Genomic DNA, 20,269 nt, shown 5'->3' on the forward strand with positions numbered 1-20,269 from the left:
ACTGGAAATGGAAGCATCAACCAGCTCCTTAGGGGGAACTGTTACTAGTCTTTTGCTTTTGAACAGATTAAGCAGTTAAGTAATTGCAGCATGCCATCTCTTTCAAAATACCACAGCTTCTCCTGAACAGATGAAAATTCTTCTGTTAGATTATCTTTAAACAACTGGCAAATGTTTAGTCAGATCACCCTCTGCTCAGATTTCATGAGAGCAGATGGAACTGTGGTATTTAGCACTACCCACAAACTTTCAAGAAGCCACTTGAGAGCACAGTGGCCTCATCCCAAGCGCAGCAGAAGCATGTAAGTCCCCACCTGGGTGGGACTCCCTCTAAAAGATCCTGCCTAAGAGGCAATAAGGCTTATTGAACAAGATCTTATTGATCTTGAACAGTCTTATTGATCTTGAACAGATCTTATTGATCTTGAACAGTCTTATTGATCTTGAACAAGATCTTATTGATCTTGAACAGTCAAGGCTTATTGAACAAGATCTCTCAGCAGGAGTTCAGCCCTGGACTTGTTGCCCCTGGCATCTCTTCCCCTCACTTTTAAGTCATCTCCACCAGCAAAATTAAACACACATGGGATGGAAAAACAAATAGTTAAAAGTGGAAGGTTCAATGTACCGACAAGATGAAGTTTGCACAACGTGCTCCACCAGACCCAAAGCAGGGCCTTCTACCACCCACCGGACCCTCCTAAATCCACATGCAAATCAGAAAACAATTTACTTAAAACTGTTCAACTGAGCCCAGGGGAATGCAAAACAAGCCACTGCTCCTCAGGAAGATGTAAATAAAGCTGTGATTTAATCCCACCAAAATGTCATGCAGATTTTGTACGGTCGTATCAGGTGTTTTAGACAGGCCTTTCTTGTTAGACCATATCTAGTACCAGCTGCTCAAAAGGCAAAAGAAACAGCGCTTGTGTATTGGGCATTTTATTTCCCGAGGCCACAGAAGCAGGTGGTTTCAGCCAAGGCCCTTATTAGGACCAGTGTCGTTTAAAATGTCCCCGTCGCCCTTCAAAAAATTCACAATACATTAAAAAGCACACTGTTTTTCCTACCCTTAAATGAATTATGTGCAAATGTCAAATTAAAAAGACAAACAGCAACTTGAACAAACAATACATATCCAAATACCAGGAAGTGTGCTTTGGGGAGGTGGAATAAACACTTTTGGGAATGTTCACAGGAAGCAGCCAGCAAGGAAACAGTAGAATGGTCTGGCAGACCGCTGGTCCCTGTCGCAGAAAGGGCAAAAGCCTGGACTTCCGCTACGGCAATTCACCCCATTCAAGCACCACCTCTGATTGAAGACTGCAGCCTTCCTTGCCACTGAATGGGAGGACTGGCTTGCATTGAAGTGAGCCTCCTAATCCCACCCCGTTTGGAGGTATCTGCTGATCACCTGCACAGAGGCCAAGTAACAACAGAGCAAACAAACTAGGAGGTGGTATTTTAGATCTGACGCAGACACAGAATTGCATCACAGCTCAAGGGGTTTGAGCATATGGAACAACATTGCCAAAAAACCAAACATCTGCACAAATATGAAGCAGAAAACGTCCCAGCCTCATGGTTGAGTTTAGCCACTGACTGATTTCTTATAATATTTGAAGGATTGTTTCAAAGACCAAAACACAATTACGGAAAAGTATAGCTTGCAATACTAATTCCCCCTAAATAACACTTGTTCTCCCCCTAAGGTTTAGAAGTAAGCTGGCATGTAATACTTTCTGACTAGGCACAACATAGTCTCTGAGCTGCTCCATCTCCTTCTGCCCCCAGGGTTTACACTGGTAACCGGAGCAATTTAAAGCAGCTCGGAATTTGTTTTGGCCAACACTCCTCAAACAGCCATGTAACTTACACACTTAAAAGAGGAAAGCCATTGATTCCTCACTGGGCGGATGAAGACTCACTGCCATCCTACCTCCCAGCACCCTTCCAATAAGGCATGAGGGAGTGATTTGGGAGCCAAATTCTTTAAAAAGGGTTAGCAAACCTCTGTTGGGGACAGTTGGAGGAAGGAGAAAAACACAGCATGATCTATCCAGGCCAGATTTACCTTCTAGGTCAGCTTTCGCCCACCAGGTGTTCTGAACTGTAACAGCCACCTGTCCCAGCCTGAACTGCCGCCCAAAATATCTGGAGGGCATGAGGTTGAGGCTGCCCTAGAAGCATGCCACAATCACAGCCGAACACACAGGGTGTGTGACTGTATATATGCAGGGACGGCAGTTTGAATTTGAACACTGACAAGCTGTTTTGGCACCAGGGTCACCCCAGGCGCCGCACATGTAAAATGTCACACCTACGCATTAAAAAGCAACTAAGTTTAAGGTGACGACAAGGTCCAAGAATAAGTTAGAACATGATAAAACAGCTTCCTCTTTGGCAGCAGATAAATACTTCATTACAGGAAGCAAATGCACGTTCCACAAAAATACTTCCAACACCCCTCCGCCACATGTACTCCTGTGTGGTAAGAAAATGCTGGCAAGATCAGAGCTGCGGCTCAGAGGGTGGGGTCAGGTCTCAAAAAAAACCCTCCCTGCTCACTGCCCCTTGTACAAAATTAGGGCCATGACACAACCCGGGAAACCCAGTCACAGGTAACTTAGCTTCATCCGGCTGTACTAACATAAAAAGGCACAATTTGTAAAATCGACATTAAAATCTCATGATCGACACTCTGCTCGGCAGTTATATGCTACCCTGATTCCCGTATACACACTGTTTAAATGGATTGTCTTCAGAAGCATACGGGGAAACCCTGGACAGAATGCAAACGCTTGAAGGGTTCATGCCTGCAATATGGCAGTCCATGGACTCTGCTTGGTCTTGCAAGAAGTGATTCAGTAGACAGTGAAGCAAAGCCCATGCAAGGAGTGAACAATTCCTGTGAGGCACATGGAGAAGTTAACGTGTCCCCACTTTCACCCACAGGGCAGGCAGGCAGGCTAAATCTGGCTGCCCTTCTTGCGGCTCTCAGAGCTTCTTCAGGCGACTGTAGTGTTCCCTTTTGCTCTTCTCACCAGCCCAGGTCCTGCTCTTCGTGCGGCATTTGCGCAGGTCTTCCTTGAAGTCTTCGTGGTGCATCGGGCGATAGGCTTGGGGCTCACAGTAGCTCTGAAAGGAAAAAAGGGGATTATGCAAGACCCATAAAATCTCTGGGGCCACTTGTGATTCATTGACAGCCCTTGTATAAATGTATTCTACACTGATCTTCGGGGTGCTGAAGTCCTATTTAGCATCCATTTCTGTCACCTAAAAAACCCATCACTTTTCCTTTCTCCCTAGGTTGACACAGGAGGTGGAAAATCAAGAAGCGCTCGATCAACTATTTTATACAGAGTTCATAACTCTGGTTTTCCTAGCACAGAACTGCTTTTCACCCTACACAAAGAACACCTGCACACAGCAACAGCTAGAACAGCTAGGTTGCTAAATTCCCACCTAGCCATTAAGTGAATTGTCTGGGGTTTGGGGACAGTCACTGCCTCTCATGCGCAACAATGTTTTGTGGACAGAGAGAGAAACCATCTACACCACCTTGAGCTTCAGGAAGGTAGGTCACGGTACTCATGCAATAAAGACACAAGGAGGAGAAGAAGAAGACGAAGAAGAAGAAGAAGGAAGAGTTTGGATTTGATATCCCGCCTTTCACTCCCCTTCAGGAGTCTCAAAGCGGCTCACAATCTCCTTTCCCTTCCTCCCCCACAACAAACACTCTGTGAGGTGAGTGGGGCTGAGAGACTTCAGAGAAGTGTGACTGGTCCAAGGTCACCCAGCAGCTGCAGGTGGAGGAGCGGAGATGCGAACCCGGTTCCCCAGATTACGAGTCTACCGCTCTTAACCACTACACCACACTGGCTCTCAGAAATGGAAGCTGAGTAAAATGACACTTACTTTGCATTTTAAGAAGAAATCCTTGTATCCTCCCTTTAGAACATACAGTTCAGGATAATGCAGAGTGGGGTAGCTGTTGCCAAGTCGGTCTCTCTCCCTCACAAATCGGCACCTGTAACAGATGGGAAAGAGCCTCATAGAATCATAGAGTTGGAAGAGACCACAAGGGCCATCGAGTCCAACCCCCTGCCAAGCAGGAAACACCATCAGAGCACTCCTGACATATCAAAACCCTCCGTAAGTGATGTATGTGGATGTCATTTCTAACAGGAGGGGGATTGTGACGCCAAGCATCAAAATGACAATTATTAAAGAAATGCTTGGAGCGCATAGGAATGCACCAGCGCCTGCTTCTTAAAACCCTTCCATTCCTGTACCTGCCTAGTCTCATTATCTTATTGGGCTATCAATTCTCACCTACCCTATTCCACTATTAAGTATCAGTTATTGTCCATCCAATCACATCTCCACGTAACACCACAAGTCGTCCAAGTTCCCAACCTATGCAAAGGGGAGCATTCGTGTACTCACATCCGCGGGGCCCGCTCTGAAGAGAACTCGCAGTGGAAAATGATGATGACTCGTTTGCCGTCCGATGACACGATGGGCTTCTTCAGCAAAAAGTCCTCCACGTCCTCTTCCATGTGAAGGTTTACAGCACCCTGAGAAGGAAGAGACACTGGTGAGAGAAGGCAGGTCGGCGGCGGGTTGTGTGCTCGTTATGGCACAGCACCCAACAGGACCTGTTGCCCCAAACACTGCATTAAAACAGTATCCATATTCACTCAAGATCCGTCATGATAACTTAGTCTTAGAAGATGAAAAGGGCAGGCATGTCCAAAGTCCGGTTCAAGGGCCCAATCTGGCCCGCCGGATGGTTTAATCTGGCTCCTGTGGCAGTTTAGTTCCTCAACAACTCCAATCCTAAAAAAAGGTCAACAACTTTGGTCAGCCCTTACGGCCCTTCACTTCATCAAATCTAATGTGGCCCATCTTCACCTCCCTAGCCCAAGTTATAAACAGGACGTCTGGAAGCAGAGAACACCAAACAGATGCTTCGTAATATGCTATTCAGTTTTCTCCAGCATCACTGCATCCTCTCAGACGTCACTACAATGGCTCTGTATAAAAGCAGTTACTTTTTGTTCAGCCTCCCACCAGAAAGCAAAACGTTCTTTTGGAAGCTGAACATCCGACAGGGCTTCCATGGCTTCCAATTGGCTCAGAAGCCACGCTCTGGAAGTCAAACATTTCGGAAGTCGAACAAACTTCTGGAACGGATTCTGTTCAACTTCCAAGGTAAGACTGTACATCTTCTGTCCCCTGACTTGATCTCTCTCCCCTGCCCTGCCATAAAGACACCTTCCTCCCCTGTTTTAGGAAAATCAGCCAAGGGGATCTTTCCCTGCAAAGGAGGCCTAAAAATCCTTACCTTTGAAGTGAGTGTTTTTTGGGATACCGTGAAAGGGGCCAGCACAAGTTGAAACTTAGCCAGAAGTGACAATGCCTAGTATTTGGGATATGCCTAGCTTTGGGATAAGGGACGTGGGTGGCGCTGTGGGTTAAACCACAGAGCCTAGGACTTGCTGATCCGAAGGTCGGCGGTTTGAATCCCTGCGACGGGGTGAGCTCCCGTTGCTTGGTCCCTGCTCCTTTCCACCTAGCAGTTCGAAAGCACGTCAAAGTGCAAGTAGATAAATAGGTACCACTCCAGCGGGAAGGTAAACGGTGTTTCCGTGCGCTGCTCTGGTTCGCCAGAAGCGACTTAAGTCATGCTGGCCACATGATCCGGAAGCTGTATGCCGGCTCCCTCAGCCAATAAAGCAAAATGAGCGCCGCAACCCCAGAGTCGGTCACGACTGGACCTAATGGCCAGGGGTCCCTTTACCTTTACTAGCTTTGGGATTCACTCTAATGTTTTTCTGCTTATGCCCAAATTAATCAGGATGCCAGTCTTAAGCAGGTGCCTCTGAATTCCCTCCATACCTTGATGTGGCCTCCTTCATATTCATAGGGATATCGACAGTCAATTATCACGCACTCCTTAATGAAGTTTGAAAACTTGCCATTCAACACGTCAACAATCTGGAGGGGAGGAAAAGGTCAAGCATTAGACCTCGGGGACGTTGCCCCATTACTTTAAAAAAAATACTTGTTTTAACTGACAGAACTGTCTAGCTGCGTAGACAAATACCCCACCCCTCTGCCTTCTCTGGACTCCACAGGTGGCCTGCAGACAAACTACCGGTAAGTTTGCAATCCATGTGAAGCAAACATTTCTTTTTGTGAGAAGAGCCTGTGCTGCTTACCATTTCTGGGTCAATATACTTCAGATCTTGATGCTTCCCGTCTACAGTATGGAAAAGGTAACCCTAAGGTGAGGAAAACAGCAGAACACATGAGTGCACTGCACTTGTCTCACACAAGCCACAGAATGGCAAGAGAGGAAAGGTCATCAGCATTACCTTTGAAAAATCTCCAATAAGATCCCTTGCGTCATTGTCCAAAATGCTCTCTATTTCCGTTGAGTTTTCAAACAACGAGTTTGGGTCAATCAGCACCAGGCTCTAAAGGAACAAGGGGAAAGCAGATGTGAGATGATGGAAGACCAATTCATGTAAAGCTTGCTGCAACGGAAGCTTCCTTTCCACAACTGCTTTTGCTTGGGTTTGGTGAGAAGGGAACTTTGGAACCCCTGGGTTAAGGGGAAAAGTGAAAAGTGTGGGAAGTACGGGGAGAAGCAGTGGCAGCTTTCTATTATTCCAAAGGTATGCTAGAAAGAACAAGTAGAAAGGATGGGAAGGACTTGAAACTAGAGGAAGGTAAAGCTCAAGGAAAACATTAGCATTGCCTTATCTAAGAGAATCACAAAGGAATACAACAAACTCCATGGAAAGATAGAAAGTCAGAAGGAAAAGGAAATAAGCTGGAATTTTAAGAAACACATCAAGCGCCTTCCCTCAGACCTCCAAGTCACCCCGGCACCTGCTTGGTTCGGCAACCAAATCCCTAAGGATCTTTGCATTTGTTCCCATCTGCACATTAAGCCCCTTTCCTCCTCAATATTTAGAAGAGTGCCTGCTGATCAGAGGGTCCCACCCCCTTCAGAGAACAGCACACCTCTCACAACCAGTACCAAAGGCAAACAGGCTTTGCTTGAAGTTAAGAGTCCAATATGAACACAAACAAATTGAGCAGGCTGCGGTCAGTGTATGGTGCTCAGCCACCAACCGTTAGTTCTTCAGAAGATGCCTTGCAGACGTTTCTTTTCCTCTTGATGAAATATGGAGAGTTCTCTTCTGGGGATCGTCCCGTTCTCTTCAGGGCAGCTTTGGCCATGCTGTACGGCTCGCTTTCCATGCCCAGCAACCTGCACTGTTTATTCTGCACAAAAACCAAAGCAGCATTAGGACTGCCAGGCAGCCAAAGGTAAAGGAACCCCTGACCATTAGGTCCAGTCGCAGAAAACTCTCGGGTTGCGGCGCTCATCTCACTTTATTGGCCGAGGGAGCCGGCGTACAGCTTCCGGGTCATGTGGCCAGCAGGACTAAGCCGATTCTGGTGAACCAGAGCAATGCACAGAAACGCCGTTTACCTTCTCGCCGGAGCGGTACCTATTTATCTACTTGCACTTTGACGTGCTTTCGAACTGCTAGGTTGGCAGGAGCAGGGACAGAGCAATGGGAGCTCACCCCGTTGCGGGGATTCGAACCGCCGAACTACTGATCGGCAATCCTAGGCTCTGTGGTTTAACCCACAGCGCCAGCCGCGTCCCTGCCAGGCAGCCAAAGGCATCAACAAAAAGCAACTGACCACAAGTAATTACTTATACCTCATCCACCCACTCTGAAAGTGCTGAAGGAACAGCTGCCTCCGTTGCAGGAGCAATGCAATGTTTCCCACCACAGTTAATCTCTGTGGCGAGGTGAGGCACCAAGTGGAATCCAAAAGGACTGGCAAGGCCATGGAAGTGGAAGAGAGCTCTGCTTCCATCTTGCATCTTGGCCAGAACACACAACCACACACAAAGAAACACAAGCTCCAAAGCCACAGATAGACAACTGTGGAGTAGATGTCATATGCTTAAACGTATTCAAGAGAAACAGCACTAAAAGCGAACACCTCTTGAATATCAGAAAATAGGCTCCACTGAAAGCAACAAAGGGTTTTAAATGCACTATTCAGGCTCCATGAAGACTAAAATGGCCAACTTACATGGGCATCCTCCCCTTTCTTCATGACTAGAGGAGCTGTCCAAAGGCTGGCCACGTCAGAGGGCATCTCACCATCATTCTAAAATAAAATTAAAAGGTCAGTTACTAAGCAGGGAAAACAACATTAGTAGCAAGTGAAATGGTGACTCTTCTTGGACAGGAGGGACTTTGCCACTTATCAAGATTAAATTAAATTATTGTCGTAAGTTATACGTGGAATGCATTTGCAGACTACTCAGAAATGTCCACTGGACCAAAATAGAGTGTTGAGTTTGCTGTGTGGGTCAAATCTCAATGAATACATCACACCAAACTTGCAAAATGTGCAGTGTTGTTTCCTAGAGTAGTCAGAAGTACTGGTATTCATCTTTAAATTCCACGACAGGGTAGGGGTGGGAAATTCCCCTAATGTTGTTGGGACTCCAAATCTCTTCATCCGCAGTCAGCATGGCCATTAGTAAGGGATGAAGTAAGTGGAAGCTTAGCAACACATGGCGGGCCAAAAGTCGTTATTTGCAGTATTGCTCCCTCCCATTTTGAGTTTGCTTTCCCGCAGATGTGCTTCAAAAGCCCTATTCTGTGTTCCACCTGCTCCTGCGGTAAAAAGGGTCTGACTAAGGATACGCTTTTCCTGTGGCACATCATCTTTGGAATTTCCTTCCCCTGGTAGGCTATTCGGTATCATCACTTTTTGCATTTATGTAGCAAGGCACGAGCCTTTTAGCTCTGTTTAATTATGTGTTACTGATGAAAGCTGCTGGAAACCCAACCAACCAATGAATTACTAAAACAAGAGAGGTTACTGCTCAAGTCCACTTATCTCCATGTTTTCACCCAAAATAGGCAAACCAAGGAATTTGAAAAAGCCTAGTTATATCAATTATCAAGTGCAGTATCTACGGTACTGGCCATCTTTAGACAGGCTGCAAATGGCTGTACCCAACACAAACCACCTAGCTGGGGAACTTTTAGTTTTTAAAGTATTTAATACAGAGGTGTTTTCATCATCACTTACGCAGACATCTGAACCATCCATTATCTCTAAGAATCCATCATCGTCATCATCTTCCTCAGTTTCCGAGGCCCCTCGAGACAGCGGCCTCAGAAATGCTGGACTGAAGCTTTCTTGATAGTTGTCAACTTTTCCACTATGAAACTAAAACAAATGATATTTTATTGGTCGACATTCATTCAGTCTTCCCTCATAGGATTATGGCTTCACTTTGAGGCGAAGATCAGGAGAGGAATAAAGAGACAGGGCCTTCTCCTGGCTTGCTTGGGTAGCTCTCATCTAGAATCATAACTCTGTAAACCCAAATACACTAAATGCATACACCCAACTGCCTACAAATCAGCTTAATCTGCTTGCAAAACCAAGATGCAGAAAGATGTGGCCTCGTACAATCAGATCTTGCCAAATAATTACATGAGGGCTCTGCGACAGCTGTCCAATGTCCTCATGGCATGCAAATAATGAAGACTCACTTGGCTTGTGTACCTCCAAGTTGTCCTCTTCAGCACATTGTCTCATTCCATGCAGTTAGAAACTGCAGGCGTACAAAGAGCTGAGCTTACAATCTGGCATCTGATGCAGAAGCATGTTTTTTTCCCAAATCTTGATTTCTAACAGTATTTCTGCCTTTTGAGACTCTCCTGCCATTTCTGACAGAGTTGGTCCCAGGTTTGGGCACAGTAATTAGCACCACAATATTCTGGGACAGGAAGCTCTGTCTCAAGGCTGTACACAGAGACTACACTAGTAGTACATACCAAAAGTGTTGTGGTGGGCTCCTGCCTCAACGCTTCATCTTCAAGGGAAGAGGTACGCAGAGAGGTACGAGAAGCAGGCTTTGTTGGCTTTTTGAATTCAAATGGTTCCTTAGGGAAAGGGAACAAGACAGCCATTTTACCAATTCATTAGAGCTCAAAAGGCCAGGAAAGAAACCTGCAGTTCTAGAGCCTTGGGTCTAGAGTCCTGCAGCGTTCAAGAGAAATCTAATCTCGATCAGCTCTTTTGTTCTGCCACACCCAGTCTTTCTGTAGCCTTTTTCGCCCCCACTCATCTTCCTATAATGAAATTGAAGTTCACAGCAGAGACTTGATATGCATCTCGGGTGGAACACCTAAGCAAAGCTGAAAACTGGCTGACTGACCGAACCCAAAGGGTGCTCATCAATGGTTCCTCTTCATCCTGGAGAAGAGTGACTAGTGGGGTGCCACAGGGTTCTGTCTTGGGCCCGGTCTTATTCAACGTCTTTATCAACAACTTGGATGATGGACTCAAGGGCATCCTGATCAAATTTGCAGATGACACCAAACTGGGAGGGGTGGCTAACACCCCAGAGGACAGGATCACACTTCAAAACGACCTTGACAGATTAGAGAACTGGGCAAAAACAAACAAGATGAATTTTAACAGGGAGAAATGTAAAGTATTGCACTTGGGCAAAAAAAATGAGAGGCACAAATACAAGATGGGGTGTCCCCCATCCTGGCTTGAGAGCAGTACATGTGAAAAGGATCTAGGAGTCTTGGTTGACCACAAACTTGACATGAGCCAACAGTGTGACGCGGCAGCTAAAAAAGCCAATGCAATTCTGGGCTGCATCAATAGGAGTATAGCATCTAGATCAAGGGAAGTAATAGTGCCACTGTATTCTGCTCTGGTCAGACCTCACCTGGAGTACTGTATCCAGTTCTGGGCACCACAGTTCAAGAAGGACACTGACAAACTGGAACGTGTCCAGAGGAGGGCAACCAAAATGGTCAAAGGCCTGGAAACGATGCCTTATGAGGAACGGCTAAGGGAGCTGGGCATGTTTAGCCTGGAGAAGAGGAGGTTAAGGGGTGATATGATAGCCATGTTCAAATATATAAAAGGATGTCATGTAGAGGAGGGAGAAAGGTTGTTTTCTGCTGCTCCAGAGAAGCGGACACGGAGCAATGGATCCAAACTACAAGAAAGAAGATTCCACCTAAACATTAGGAAGAACTTCCTGACAGTAAGAGCTGTTGGACAGTGGAATTTGCTGCCAAGGAGTGTGGTGGAGTCTCCTACTTTGGAGGTCTTTAAGCAGAGGCTTGACAACCATATGTCAGGAGTGCTCTGATGGTGTTTCCTGCTTGGCAGGGGGTTGGACTCGATGGCCCTTGTGGTCTCTTCCAACTCTATGATTCTATGATTCTATAACCCTGTTTACATTCTTTTGCTTCTTGTTTAACTTGGAAACTAGTAACACACTTTCAGGGTTTTCTCTTTCAGCCTTGAGGGTTAGAAACGTTCCCTAAACGTTGAAATGACTAACCATGAAATCCTTGATTGCTTGTAGGTTTATAGGATTTGATGGGAGAGCACATTTTCCTTTCTCCAAGGTGTGACCCAAGCCAGGTGGATCGTCTCCAGCTTAAGTACCTGGCAGGTGGTGTCAAAAACTGAATGCATAATTGGAGTGAAAGAAAAGCATATTCTGCACAAGGAGAAAAAAATGGGTACATGCTATTCTTTTAGCTTTCGAAAAGTAGTAGCACTACAAAGCAATTCATGAGGACCATGAAGCCATGTCTGTGTTGAAAAGACTTAAATTCACTTAATTATGGACCAAGGAAGGTCAGAGCAGAATCTGCTTGAAACTTGCGAGCTGCATCTTATGGAACCTTTAAAAAAATCAAAATGTGATGACGTTTTAGCCAGATGTACTCCCTCCACATTCTTTCTGTAAGGTAAACCAGGTCACTCAGCTAAACTGATTAGGTCAAATACTTATCTGCTGCTGAGCAGATTCAGACATTGAAGGTTTGTGAAGAACACCCAAGGACTGATACTAGCACCCCAGGAAACTCAGTGTGACCCAGCACCTAGAAACTATCAAATGGCACTAGGCACCTTGGGTTATATTTCAAAGTAAAGGAAAATAACTTTGCTGCCAAGGAGTGTGGTGGAGTCTCCTACTTTGGAGGTCTTTAAGCAGAGGCTTGACAACCATATGTCAGGAGTGCTCTGATGGTGTTTCCTGCTTGGCAGGGGGTTGGACTCGATGGCCCTTGTGGTCTATTCCAACTCTATGATTCTATGAAAATGTATTCACATTTAAATGAAGCACCACATGCAGTTATTTATCATGGCTCTAAATTCTCCATGAATACATCAGTGCAAAGAAAAATGACCACCACCCTGGGACAAACAGCATCAGATTCAAACACAAAAACTAACTGGGGCCCTTCTCCAGCAACTTTAGGAAGGAAACAGAAGGAGCAAAATGGCTGAAGCAATTCAGTATGATTTTCCACACACTGGCTGAAGTTACTCTTATCACGCGGAAAGTGCTCCTGTAAATATCCAAATGAATACTCTACCAATAACATTCCATCAAGTATTTCACATCTAGGATTTTACAACAGCAAAAAGCACTTAAGCTGGAACACAGTGCCTGCAGCAACACTCATTTACAACTCTAACCTTGTTACACTTCCCTCTTACATATGGACGTCAGTTCCAGCCCTTGGGGCATAGCCATGGCCATCTTCCCCAGATTAGGAACTTAATGAAATAAACTTACATTCTCTTTGTTCTCCTCAGGGCCACATCCCTGGAAGACATCACAACTGAGGAAATCTAAGTGGCTCCTCTTCAGAGCAGGACTGCATCCCAAAAGGCTCTGCTGCAAAGGTGAGAGAAGCAAATGCAGAGTCAGGTTCCAGCTCTCCTCTTTTGTCATGAGGAGCAACCAATAGAACAGCAGGACCCAATTCAATTGAAAAACATAAAATCTGGGCCAATGACAGTAGCCATGGACCACAGCATGCTAGCTGAAAAAGAAAACGGGTGGATTGGAATTGGGAGGTGGGCAGAGCTGGCTAGGACCCGGAACAAGAGCAAGTGTTGTAGGGAAGGATTTCTAAAATTGAACATTATCCGGGGCTTTGTTTTTCCACCGGGGGGGGGGGATAAATAACTATTTCTATGCATTTGTTGTTTCATAGAATTAATCATTTAAAACTAGTGAGTGCCAATACAATACTAAGCAAACTTGGGAGTTTCAAACTGTAATTTTTTCAGGTGATCATGCCTAAGGACGGGAGAGAATACATACATATTTTACATTGGCTCCCAGTGTGTTTCTGAGCACAATTTAAAGTGTTGGTGCTGACTTTTAAAGCCCTAAATGGCCTCGGCCCAATATACCTGAAGGAGCATCTCCACCCTCATTGTTCAGCCAGGACACTGAGGTCCAGCTCCGAGGGTCTTCAGGCAGTTCCCACACTGCAAGAAGTTAAGCTACAGGGAACCAGGCAGAGGGCCTTCTCGGTAGTGGTGCCCACCCTGTGGAATACCCTCCCATCAGGTAAGAAGATGAGTAATTATATAACATTTAAGAAACATCTGAAGGCAGCCCTGTATAGGGAAGCTTTTTAAGGTTCAATGTTTTATTATGTTTTTATATATACTGGAAGCTAGATTGGCTGGGGCAACCCAGTCAGATAGGTGGGATACGAATAATAATAGTTACTATTATTAAATAATAATCAGTCATTAAATTAGGTGTGTAAAATTAAACCAAAAATACACTAAGAATCCAGCTCTGTGTAAGATATTAAAATCCCTTAATGTCAACATTGGGATTTCCAGGAGCCTGACAGACAACATGCAAGACTTTTCAAGCTTTATTCATTAAGTTTACATAATCTGACAGTTCTGCATAGTGTGAAATTCAGCTGAGAAAGGGACAAAGGAAGGTTTCCTTCCTAAGCTTCACTTACCGGGAGGGAGTGCATTCTTCGCATGGGCACTCTAAAACTGCAAGAACAAAAAGATGCACATGCCTTAACATAGATTTACAAGTTAAATTTCAACATCCAAGCTAAAACGATAGACTACCTAGCAATGACTCATTTAGCTAAAATAATATCACACTGACAGTGACCCAACATTCTGGCAAGCGTGACATGTTCCCGAGTGTGAGAGTGCATACAAATCCCTCTCCTGTGCGTTGGTGAGTGAGTACTAAAGTCTAAGAATGGGACATTCCCATAAACATTGTGCCAGGAAACAGAGGGGAACCTATCATGCAGAGCTACAACCAAGAACCTTTTACACCAGTCTTGCTAATTTGAAGTACCAGGGTTCTGAAATACTCAAGTCAATACTCTCACACCTTCCAAATGCATTTTTTGCTTAACACAAGTTGCCCCAAAGCAGACTCTTTTAGGGTGCCCTGAACCAGTTTCATACAAAACCCCAAGCAAAAAAACCACAAAAAACACACACACAAGAAACACACGCACACAAACCACCAGTGTATTTCTACATACATTTCATCAAGGTTTTTCATGCCGAGCTGGGTAGGAGAATCCATACAGCAACCTGTGAAAGAAATAATCTTACAACTTGCAAAGATTTTTGTAGAAAGTGACAAAACATGCAGACAAAGATATTAGGTCAGTACTGTTCTCATTACGTAAATGGACTGCTGACATATTGAAGCTTATTGTTCACATATAAGAGCCATCTTACGATTTGGCTGCTCATACTAAGTCTTGGATCTTAGTGTTCCCCTTTCTCCCAATCAGAAAAACAATGATGTTACATCTCAACTGGGTAATCAATCAGTGTTAGAACCGGGCTTCCAGTCCTGATCTGTAGGCCATCATTGCCCTGGGCTCAGGGAAATTATGGTGGAATCAAACCAGGAAATCAAGGAGAGAACTGGGAGTGCTGGCTTACAACATGCTCCCAATCCTCCAAATCATTTGGAGTAAGAAAGTTACATTTGGACCAATCAAGTAAGCTTCTAGCTCAGATGCTAGTTGAACTTCCCATCTAAAACTACAGAGAAGTTTATTGTCAAGCCCAGTGGGTTTTGGATTACATGGGAGCATATTCACCCAGTGCTTTTCCGGCTGCACTGCCTACCAGTGAAGTACAGGGTCAGATTTAAGGTGCTGGGTTTTGACCTTTAACGCCCTTCACGGCCTAGGACCCTTGTACTTATGGGACCGCTTCTCCTGGTATGCCCCACAGAGGACCTTAAGGTCCATAAATAGCAACACCCTAGAGGTCCTGGGCCCTAAGCAAGTTAGATTAGCCTCAACCAGAGCCAGGGCCTTTTCAACACTGGCTCCGGCCTGGTGGAACACTCTGTCTCATGAGACCAGGTACCTGATTTCTTTCCGCAGGGCCTGTAAGACAGAGTTGTTCTACCTGGCCTTTGGCTTAGAATCAGTTTGATTCCATCCCCCTCTTTCTTTCTCCTTTCTCCTTTCTCCTCCTGTGAAGAGGCTGCATCCTAATGTTTTAATGTTGTATTCTAATCTTGTTTTTTAAATTGTATTTTAATCAACTTGTTTTATTATTGGTTATTAGCTGCCCTGAGCCCGGTCTTGGATGGGGAGGGCGGGGTATAAATAAAATTTATTATTATAGCTGGAGGCAAACAAACCAGAATCTGTAGATTCAGAAGACGACGTCCTTTGCAGATTGACATTCTTTTCTTCCGACGTTTGTACACAATTTTCACTTGAGCTGCAAATAATCAGATACATTACTGTTGCATTACACATCGTTGTGAAGAAGTCTTCTCAGGGCACCCAATGGAACATAATGCCACTTTACATAAACACAAATGAAAGTACATAAATAAAAAATGCTGCATAAAAGTGGTTCCATGCTGAGACCAGTTACGTACTTAAGAAAACCAGGGTGGCAAAGTGGCTATCATAAACCAGAAATACTAGCATTCAAATCCCCACTCAGCTCACTGGGTGACCCTGGGCTATGTCACTGGGCCAACCTTAATCTACCTCAATGGCTGAGAGAAAAAATGGAGCGAGTTGGGAGTGGAAGCATGGAAACCACCTGGAACTCCCTGGAGAAATGGTGTAATATTAGCGTATCAAATAAATAAAACGGCAAAATAATAACCAATTATTATTCTATCCGATTCTAAAGCAGGAGGATGAGGCTCAAACTGGTATAGTGCTCAAGAGTGTTGGGCCAGGGTTCAATTCCCCACTGAACTATGAAGCTTACGTTGGGCTAGTCGCGCTCTCTCAGCTTAACCTGCCTCACAAGGCTGTTGTGTGTGCAGATAAAGGGGGAAATAAGAGAAATAGAGAGAGACGTGGCGAGGAGAACCATATACGCCACCTTGTCCTGCTTCAGAGGAAGAGCGCAGCATAATAATTATTAATAATAATATATAGTAATAGTAATAAATATAATAATAATAATAAATATAATAATAAATAAATAACAATAACAATAATAATAATAATAAATATAACAGCCCTATTTGGATTATATACTTAGTCCCACCAAGTTGCTCAATGGATAGACGAAGCGGCTTCTAAAGCCAGGTGTGCGGCGTCGCCGAACTCCAACTCCCATCAGCCCCAGCGACCGCGGCCGACGGCAAAGCATGATGGGAGTTGGAGTTCTGCGGCGTCGAGCGGGACAAAGGCCACCCCCCCAACACCCCACAGCGAGGCGTGAGGCGCCGAAGTCGAGGGCGGCCGCCTGCCTTACCCGCCGCAGCCCAGGCTCCTCCGGCGGTCGGCGGCGCGAGCGAGGCCGGCGGGTTCGGGGAGGCCTCCGCGACCCTGCGGAGCGGGGCAGCGCGGCTGGTCCTGCAGGAGGAGGCGGCGGCGGTGAGAGAGCCTCGGCGGGGCAAGGCCGGCGGGCTCCATGAGGCGAGGCTGCGGGGGGGGGTCAGTCAGTCCGGCGGCGGCAGCGAAGACCCCCTGCTTCTTGCCGCCTCAGCGCTGTGAGGCGGAATGAGCCTCGCCGTCGACGTCGCCGCGGCCTCGAACGCGGAGCAAACCGAAAGAGCGCGCGCGCACTGGCGAAAGAGCGGCGAGGCCCCGCCCCTTCCTCCGGGAGACGCCCACTTCGCGCGCGCGGCGGCGATTCGCGCCCTCCCGCCAAAAGTGAGAGCGGCCAATAGCAGGGCAGCAGCCCGCTTCCCGCCCTCCCCGCCCTCTTCATCCTGGAAGCGGGCGGCCAATGGAAAGAGGGGACTCGCTATGAGGTAGCCAATGAGGGACCGCGACAACGTCCTTCGCTTCGCGGGCTCCGGACCCCGCCCCTCTGTGAAGAGCAGGGGCGGGAAAGGCGGGAGGACGAATAGGGAAGCTCTCGCTCCCGAACAGCCAATGGCAGAGAGGGGACGAGCTCTGAAGGATGACGCCACGAAATGAACCGCGTGTTTTTAAGGCTGCTCTTCCCGCCCCCCCAGCTTTAAGGCGGGACAGCGAAGGGAAATCCCGCCCTCACGCCCGGAAGGGGCGGAGCCAAGTGCGACCATAGAGAGATGGTCAATGCGGAAATAGCCAAATTAACGGGGGAAATTGAACAACGTTATGGAACATTTCAAAAAGAATGGTAGAAGTTTATGTTGTACATAGGAAAGATGTGTGTGAAATAGAGATACCGGAAGAATTGAAATAAACTTCATAATGTGTAATATAAGTCCTTTTATTGGACTAATAATAAAAATGACAATAAGAAGTACAGTGTAATCAAAGTAACCAATGGTGGTTGCAAATAATATATAGATAGACAAGAATTGTATTTATAGAAGGGTTTATTTATTTACAGACAATTTATGGACAAATAGGGATGTGGGTGGCGCTGCGGGTTAAACCACAGCCTTCGAATCCCTGCGACAGGGTGAGCTCCCGTTGCTCGGTCCCTGCTCCTGCCAACCTAGCAGTTCAAAAGCACCTCAAAGTGCAAGTAGATAAATAGGTACCGCTCCAGCGGGAAGGTAAACGGCATTTTCATGCACTGCTCTGGTTTCACCAGAAGCGGCTTAGTCATGCTGGCCACATGACCCGGAAAAACAGTTTGCGGACAAACACTGGTTCCCTCAGCCTACAGAGCGACATGAGCGCGCAACCCCAGAGTCGTACATAAAGAAGCGACATAAAGAAGTCAGAAGTAGTCAGCTCGTAGGAGCACACTATAAATGTAAAATGTAATATAATATGTATTTGAAGTATAAAGTTTGGAAAGCTAATAAAGATTATATATTTTTTTAAAAAAAATGCTCCGCCAAGGATGGTAAGAGGCGGCCCCTGGGCGGGCAGGGAGGACTACGATTGGTGCGTCTCCGCCGGTGGCATTGCGCGATTGCTCGCTTGGCTGGTGCTGAGTGTGCCCGGGAAAACGCCGCCTGCTGCTTCTTAGCTGTGGCTGATCTCTTCAACAGGGTCATCATGCACTCCTACAGAATCTGCAGGCTCTCCACAACCCTCTACTGACAATTTAACCAGTCCGATTTAACCATAGCACATGTGACAAGCTAACAAATGCCCCCTCCTGCCCCACTGGGTTTCCGGTGTGGCCTTGACAGATACTGGCACAAATTGGGGAGGGGGGTGTTATATATCTCCTTGGTCAAAAGCCAAGGAGCCAATGGCTGCTGAGCTGCGCCCCTCATTGTGAGGTCTGAGGGGTGATGGGGAGGCCTCCCCAGATGCTGCCATTGTGAGGCCACAAAAACATTGGGCAGCTGAGAGGGTATAAATGCTGGCCAAGTCAAAGGCCGAGGCAGTTGCCTCAGTGGAGGCACTCAGCTCGGGTGGTCTCCTGCCCCGTGGGGCAAGCTGGCCGGAGGAAGGAGGCGATCGCCTGGCGCTGGGATGCTGTGGAGCAAGGAGAAGGCAAGTTGAGGCTTACTTGCTGGTGGGATCGCACTTGAAGGTGGATGAAATTCAGGTCTGAAGCAGGGGGAGGTGTGGCAATGGACCTGGCGCGGCTGTTGGTGGTGGACGGATTGCCGGAAGGTTTGCATTCAGTGCCTGGTTGATGCCGCAAGGCTACAAGACTGGCCGAGGGGATGCAAGCGGGTTTGGAAGCCTAGTTTGTTTATTAACAGGCGGACAAACCGAGGAGGGACGCTGCCCCTTTGGCGGCGGGTGAGTGTCCCTTGGCGAATTCTGTGGTGAGGGAGAGTTGCCCATCGGCTTCTAGTGGTGGCGCCTTGGAGAAGCCAGGTTCACATTTGGGGATGTCAGTGCAGGCCGAGAGCCTGTGAAGCTGGCCGATCCATTTGTGAACGCTATCTGGTGACATTCACCTTTGTCTTTGGCCCTCAACCCAAGGTCAACAGACCTACCTTTTGAGACTGTCAGCTTGCTGACATTCGTAGAGCTCTTGACCTTACGTCGACGGCCAAAGCGAGGAGGGAAACTACCCGGCACAGCCCTAGAGGTGGAAAGCAGGGAAACCAGTGTAGTCCCATGTGGATCTACCGCATCAAACTGGTGGCCCTCCACCTCTGCAACCTGCCTTGACGGGGCAGGCCAGTCAGGGATGAAGTTGTCAGACCAAAGCCTGTGGAAGAGTCTGGGTGGACGCTTTGATAGTCGCCATCCCATCAACGTGTTTGCCTTTGCCTTTCAGGGACATCCAATGGCGGCGAGGTTTTCCCCAAGACCAGATGGTGGCGGCAGGCTGGCAAGCGGAAGGAGGCGATCGCCTGGCGTTGGGATGCTGTGGAGCAAGGAGAAGGCAAGGGGTCTGGGTGGACGCTGTCGGATAGTTGCCACCCCACTCATCTGTTTGCCTTTGCCTTTCAGGAGCCGGCGAGGTTTCCCCCGAGACCAGCCGTGAAAGTCATGAAGAGAACCGCAGGACTTAAGCCAGACAGCTCCTGTTTTCTAAATAAATGGCTTTCTAATTTTTATTCAAAATAAATGTTTTCTGAAAAGAAATCTGTGTTTTGTGCCATGTTTTTATTGTATGGGAAATCTCTAGTCATGTCACAGGAAGAGGGGGCTGCACCCCCTTGTGACATCACAGGGAGTTGGTAGCCAATGGCCACAGCTGGGGAAACATCTGCACAGCCCTCCCAGGCCTCACAATGGGGGGGGGGGGTCACCTCATTTTTAATAACTGCTGAGGTGCCCCCCCCATTGTGAGGCCAGCGAGGGCTGTGCAGATGTTTCCCCAGCTGTGGCCATTGGCTACACACTACCTGTGATGTCACAGACACCCACCAACTCCCTGTGATGTCACAAACGGACATGGCAAATGAGGGGAAAGAGGCAGTTTCTGGAGGGGGGGAGCAGCCCCTGGAGTCTGGGGGCAGGCAGGGCCAGATGGAGACACAGAATCGAGTTGCCAACATTTGTGCCCT

At 47.0% G+C, this 20,269-nt stretch overlaps 1 protein-coding gene and 4 long non-coding RNA genes across 5 annotated transcripts in view; 4 read left to right on the forward strand and 1 right to left on the reverse strand.

Annotated features, from left to right (window-relative positions):
- LOC309515128 overlaps positions 1-3,615 on the forward strand; it is a 20,742-nt gene extending 17,127 nt beyond the window's left edge. Inside the window, exon 4 of the long non-coding RNA XR_014212302.1 lies at positions 3,310-3,615. This is a non-coding gene — a long non-coding RNA (uncharacterized lncRNA). The remainder of the gene's footprint in view (positions 1-3,309) is intronic.
- LOC309515150 overlaps positions 1-20,269 on the forward strand; it is a 227,725-nt gene that overhangs the window by 150,235 nt on the left and 57,221 nt on the right. The gene's annotated exons all lie outside the window — the stretch shown is intronic.
- Positions 793-17,005, reverse strand: CDC25A (cell division cycle 25A). Its single transcript, XM_082192477.1, has 15 exons — positions 16,654-17,005; positions 15,569-15,651; positions 14,442-14,493; positions 13,890-13,926; positions 12,689-12,790; positions 9,903-10,010; positions 9,148-9,288; positions 8,134-8,211; positions 7,150-7,302; positions 6,384-6,485; positions 6,228-6,290; positions 5,905-6,003; positions 4,450-4,580; positions 3,919-4,030; positions 793-3,138 (listed from the first exon to the last, which is right to left on the reverse strand). The coding sequence occupies exons 1-15, from the start codon at positions 16,812-16,814 to the stop codon at positions 2,998-3,000; spliced, it is 1,563 nt and encodes a 520-aa protein (XP_082048603.1). The 5' UTR covers positions 16,815-17,005; the 3' UTR covers positions 793-2,997.
- On the forward strand, positions 4,587-12,903 carry LOC309515130. The gene is made up of 2 exons (XR_014212304.1): positions 4,587-5,217; positions 12,709-12,903. It is a non-coding gene; the product is annotated as an uncharacterized lncRNA (long non-coding RNA).
- LOC309515085 lies at positions 18,050-19,844 on the forward strand. The gene is made up of 2 exons (XR_014212246.1): positions 18,050-18,791; positions 19,534-19,844. It is a non-coding gene; the product is annotated as an uncharacterized lncRNA (long non-coding RNA).

This window comes from Podarcis vaucheri, assembly GCF_965113315.1.
Source record: "Podarcis vaucheri genome assembly, chromosome: 12".
Classification (NCBI taxonomy): Eukaryota; Metazoa; Chordata; class Lepidosauria; order Squamata; family Lacertidae; genus Podarcis; species Podarcis vaucheri.